Source organism: Octodon degus, unplaced genomic scaffold (assembly GCF_000260255.1).
Source record: "Octodon degus isolate 3935 unplaced genomic scaffold, OctDeg1.0 scaffold00079, whole genome shotgun sequence".
NCBI classification, from domain to species: Eukaryota; Metazoa; Chordata; class Mammalia; order Rodentia; family Octodontidae; genus Octodon; species Octodon degus.
Genome location: NW_004524655.1, coordinates 6,167,944 through 6,171,978, shown reverse-complemented (window position 1 = coordinate 6,171,978; position 4,035 = coordinate 6,167,944). Strand labels below are relative to the sequence as shown.

The 4,035-nt window shown below is 47.4% G+C and overlaps 1 protein-coding gene across 1 annotated transcript in view; it reads right to left on the bottom strand.

The window, feature by feature from the left end:
* Sirt4 (sirtuin 4) overlaps positions 1 to 3,762 on the bottom strand; it is a 16,020-nt gene extending 12,258 nt beyond the window's left edge. Inside the window, exons 1-2 of the mRNA XM_004636250.2 lie at positions 3,718 to 3,762; positions 2,412 to 2,909 (exon numbers count right to left, since the gene is read on the bottom strand). Coding sequence (XP_004636307.1) covers positions 2,412 to 2,908 — 497 coding nt within the window. The 5' untranslated portion in view covers position 2,909; positions 3,718 to 3,762. The remainder of the gene's footprint in view (positions 1 to 2,411; positions 2,910 to 3,717) is intronic.
* Positions 3,763 to 4,035: the final 273 nt, after the last annotated feature.

Below are 4,035 nucleotides of genomic sequence, written 5' to 3'. Positions count from 1 at the left end.
CAAAATAAAATATTTGGAAAAAAATTGAGGGGCTGGGGAGATGGCTTAGTAGAATAAGCACTTCCCTGGCAAGCACAAGGGCCTGAGTTCAATCTCCGGTTTTGCCAAAAAAAAAAAAAAAAAATTTTTTTTTTGAGGCAGCATCTCCCTTCCCTTCATCACCCCAGGCTGGGCTCTAATTTGCAATTCTCTTGCCTCAGCCTTCCATAATTCAGGATTATGGGCAGGTACCATCATGTTCAAGCTGGCCTTAAATTTGCTTATGTATGCCAGGCTGCCCTCAAACTTGTAGAAATCTTCTTGCCTCAGTCTCCCAAGTGCTGGGATTATAGGTGTGCACCATCACACCCAACTGTATTTTTTGTAATAAATTTATTTTGTTTATTTGGTACAGGGTCTCACTACGCAGATTGAATTTGTAGTGGTCCTCCTGTTTTCAGCCTCCTAAGTACTGGGATTATAGGCATGCACCACCACTCCCGGACTCTGTCACTGGCTCAGTGTACTGGCTCAGTATCCCAGGGAGATATATAGATATAGATATAGATATAGATATAGATATAGATATAGATATACAATTTATAATATGGGGAAGAAGGAAAAGAGAGATGACATAAAGCTACTCTGAATGAATAGGGAGAATTAAAAAATGAAGGGCTGGGGATATAGCTCAGCCGCAGAAGCACCTGCCTGGTGAGTGCAAGGTCCTGAGTTTAACTCCCAGAACCAAAAAACAAATAAATAAATGTAAATTGCTCCCTTTTTCTTTCCTTATTGTTTTGTTTTGTTTTTAGCAAGCCATAGGCATCAGGAACTCTTGATTCCCTCCCAGTACCACCTTAGTCTGGGTGCCTCCTCCTTACTTCCCTGACCCTCTCTTTCTAATCCTGTCTAGACTTCCTCTAATCTAATTTTACCATGTTGCTCTTACTCAAAACCACTAACAGGCCCCTTTGTGTCTCACAACAGACCCAAACTGCGCCCCCTGATTTTCAAATGCACCAGGATTTGGGTTTGTCCTTGTTGGACAATCTGGTTTTTTTGTTTTTCGTTTTTCTTTAACTTTTATCCTCTTTACCTACTTAATTTCAATCACACAGTCACATCTTAAACACCATTTCTATTTATTTATTTGTTTATTTGTTTACTTTTGGTGGAACTGGGGATTGAACTCAGGCCCTTGCACTTGCAAGGGAAGCACTTATTCCACTGAGCCATCTCCCCAGCCCGACAATCTGTTTTCACCCTGGGCACCATCCCAACCCCTCTTAGAGGCCAGGCCAGATTCCCCTGGGCTCCACACACTCCCTTCCTTTAGCAAGCCCTCTCTTTCCTCCATGTCTAGTGAAACTCAAGCCAGGATCAAGCCCCACCTTAACCATAAAACTTCCTCAATTACCCAATCTTTTTCAGACTCATAGTGATCCGCCTGTGTTCAACCTCCCAAAGAGCTGGGATTACAGGCACACCACCATGCCCAGTCTGGCTGGCTCAGTGCTCTCAGGGGCGGGGCCAGTGTGATATGTGGTGCCAGGGATCAAATCTTGGTCCCTGTACTTGCCTAAGCAGGTGCTTAGTTCCCTGAGCTATCTTGCCAGTCCTGTTTCTGCTTTTTGAGACAGAGTCTATGTAGTTTAGGCTGGTCTGCTTGTTTGTTTTGGCAGAACCGGGGATTGAACTGAGGCCCTTGTGCTTGCCAGGGAAGCTCTTATTCCACTGAGCCATCCCCCCTGCCCCTTGGCCGGTCTTGAATTCACTTTGTAGGCAGGCTGGCTTCAAGTTCACAGTGATCTTCCTGCCTCAGCCTCCTCCCCTGTGTATATCCTACCCCTTCTCTGAGCTTAGTAGAATCCACTCCAAAATGACTTGCTCCCAGGCCAGGTGTGGTGGCGCACAGCATTCGAGAGGCTGAGGCAGGAGGAATATTGTGAGTTCAGGACCAACCCAGGCTACAAACTGAGCTCAAACTAGCCTGAACTACATAGCAAGACTCTGTCTCAAAAAGACTTGCTCCCAAAACCTTTCTCTAGATGCAATTAAGGGGGCTGATGAGATGGCTCAGTGGTCTAAAGCACCTACTTAGAACAAGCTTAGCTAAAGCACAAGGCACCACGGTTCAATCCCCCAGCACCACATGCCAGCCCCGCCCCCTGGTGGGCTGAGCTGGCCACACACACACACACACACAAATAAAAAAAATTAAAGAAAAAGCACCTACTTAGAACAAGCTGAGCCAAAGCACAGGGACCGCGGTTCAATCCCCAGCACCACATACCGGCCAGCCCCGCCTCCACCGGGCTGAACTGGCCACACACACACACACACACACACACAAAGATGCGATTAAGACAATCCAGGGCCCCTGCCCTCAGGGAATGCACAGTTTTGTGGTCAGCCTGTGCCTTACCCACCTGTGCATGCACCCGTGGAGCTCCGTCAGCCGCCGACTCCCCGCCTTGGTGTGCAGAGCGTCCACGTTCTGTGTCACCAACCAATGCAGCTTCCCAAGTCTCTCCCAAGTGCTCAGAGCCCAGTGTGCTGCGTTGGGCAGGTGGGAGGAGAACTGAGGCCAGCCCACGAAGTTCCGAGCCCAGTACCGCTGGCGGATGGGGGCACTGCGGATGAAATCGCTGTGCTGGATGGGCCTCCGGGAGGTGCGGGCATAAAGTCCCACCTTTTCTGACCTGTAGTCCGGGATCCCCGACTCCGTGGAGATTCCCGCCCCAGTCACCACTAGGAGTTTCTTGGAAAGGGTGATGAAGCGCTGGAACTCTTTCACTTTCTCAGGATTCAAAGGAGGGCTTGGTGGCACAAATAACCCACTGGAACCACGCCCGCACTGCTGGCTGAGGTTCGTGATCCAGCGGCCTTTTGTTGACCTGAAACTCAGCCCATAGCTCAGCCTCATTCTATATAAAACAAACAAACAAAACACCTCAAGTGAGAATCTGGGTTTTGCAAGCAAAGGTGATTGAGGCAAGGGAGTTGTCATGACTTCGTGCCAGCCTAGGCTACATAGTGAATTCAAAGACAGCCTAAACTACATAGCAAGCCCCAAATATAAATAAATAAGTAAATAAATAAATAAATATCAGAATTATCTTACTTCTCCACAAGCTAAGAGAAGCACATTTATGTCAGGTTCACTGAGATCCACAGCACGCTGGAATTGAACCCACGGCCTTCAGCATGGTAGGTAGGAAAGAACTCCTCACGTGAAGTCTAACACAATATGTCAGACCCTTCAGGCTTGTTTTATTGATTGTAAGTAACCACGTGCACATATTTTCATTTGTCCCCTACTATTTGGGCATTCTCCCATACAAACTGCACACAGCTCGGGGAAGGGGGTACAAGATCCACAAGAGTCAGCTTTTCTAGCTGTACAAACAAGGTGCTGACATATTCTTTGATATAATGCAGACATTTTCTGCTGACACACACCCCACAGGCAAACAGTATTTTATGCTTGGCTTTTCAGACCTGAATTCAGAACCTAGCTTTTCCTTGACACTCCACAGCAACGTGGAGGGCTACACAAATACTACACAATCAGATTTCCTCAGATCAAAGGTCAGGGAAATCCTGCTGAAAATACGTTCCGTGGGAACAGCTCTTCTTTTCCAGGTCCTACTACCGGCAAGGAGGAGAAATGCAATCTCCTTACAAGAAATAAACAAGTTTTAGAAACCTGCAGCCTACACCGAATACACTTACCTTTCCCAGTTTAGGGGACGCTCGACAATCGGTAGTGGGACGATCCTGCCACCTATGCATTTTGGGAAGTGTAGTTCATGAAACCAAAATGAGTCAAGAAAAACTACAAATCCCACAACCCAAGAAAGCCATCCTAGAGCGGGGACTAGCTCTCCCGTAGCGCCCCCTGTCGGCCTTCCCTGGTGAAACATTGGAATCTTAGCCATTGCACCCTGAGCCAGCCACAGATACACACTGTGGAACTTGTTACCAATGCTCCCGAGTGCAAACTCGCTGCCCCAGTAGCGCTAATTTAGGAATTCATGCTTTTTTTTTTTT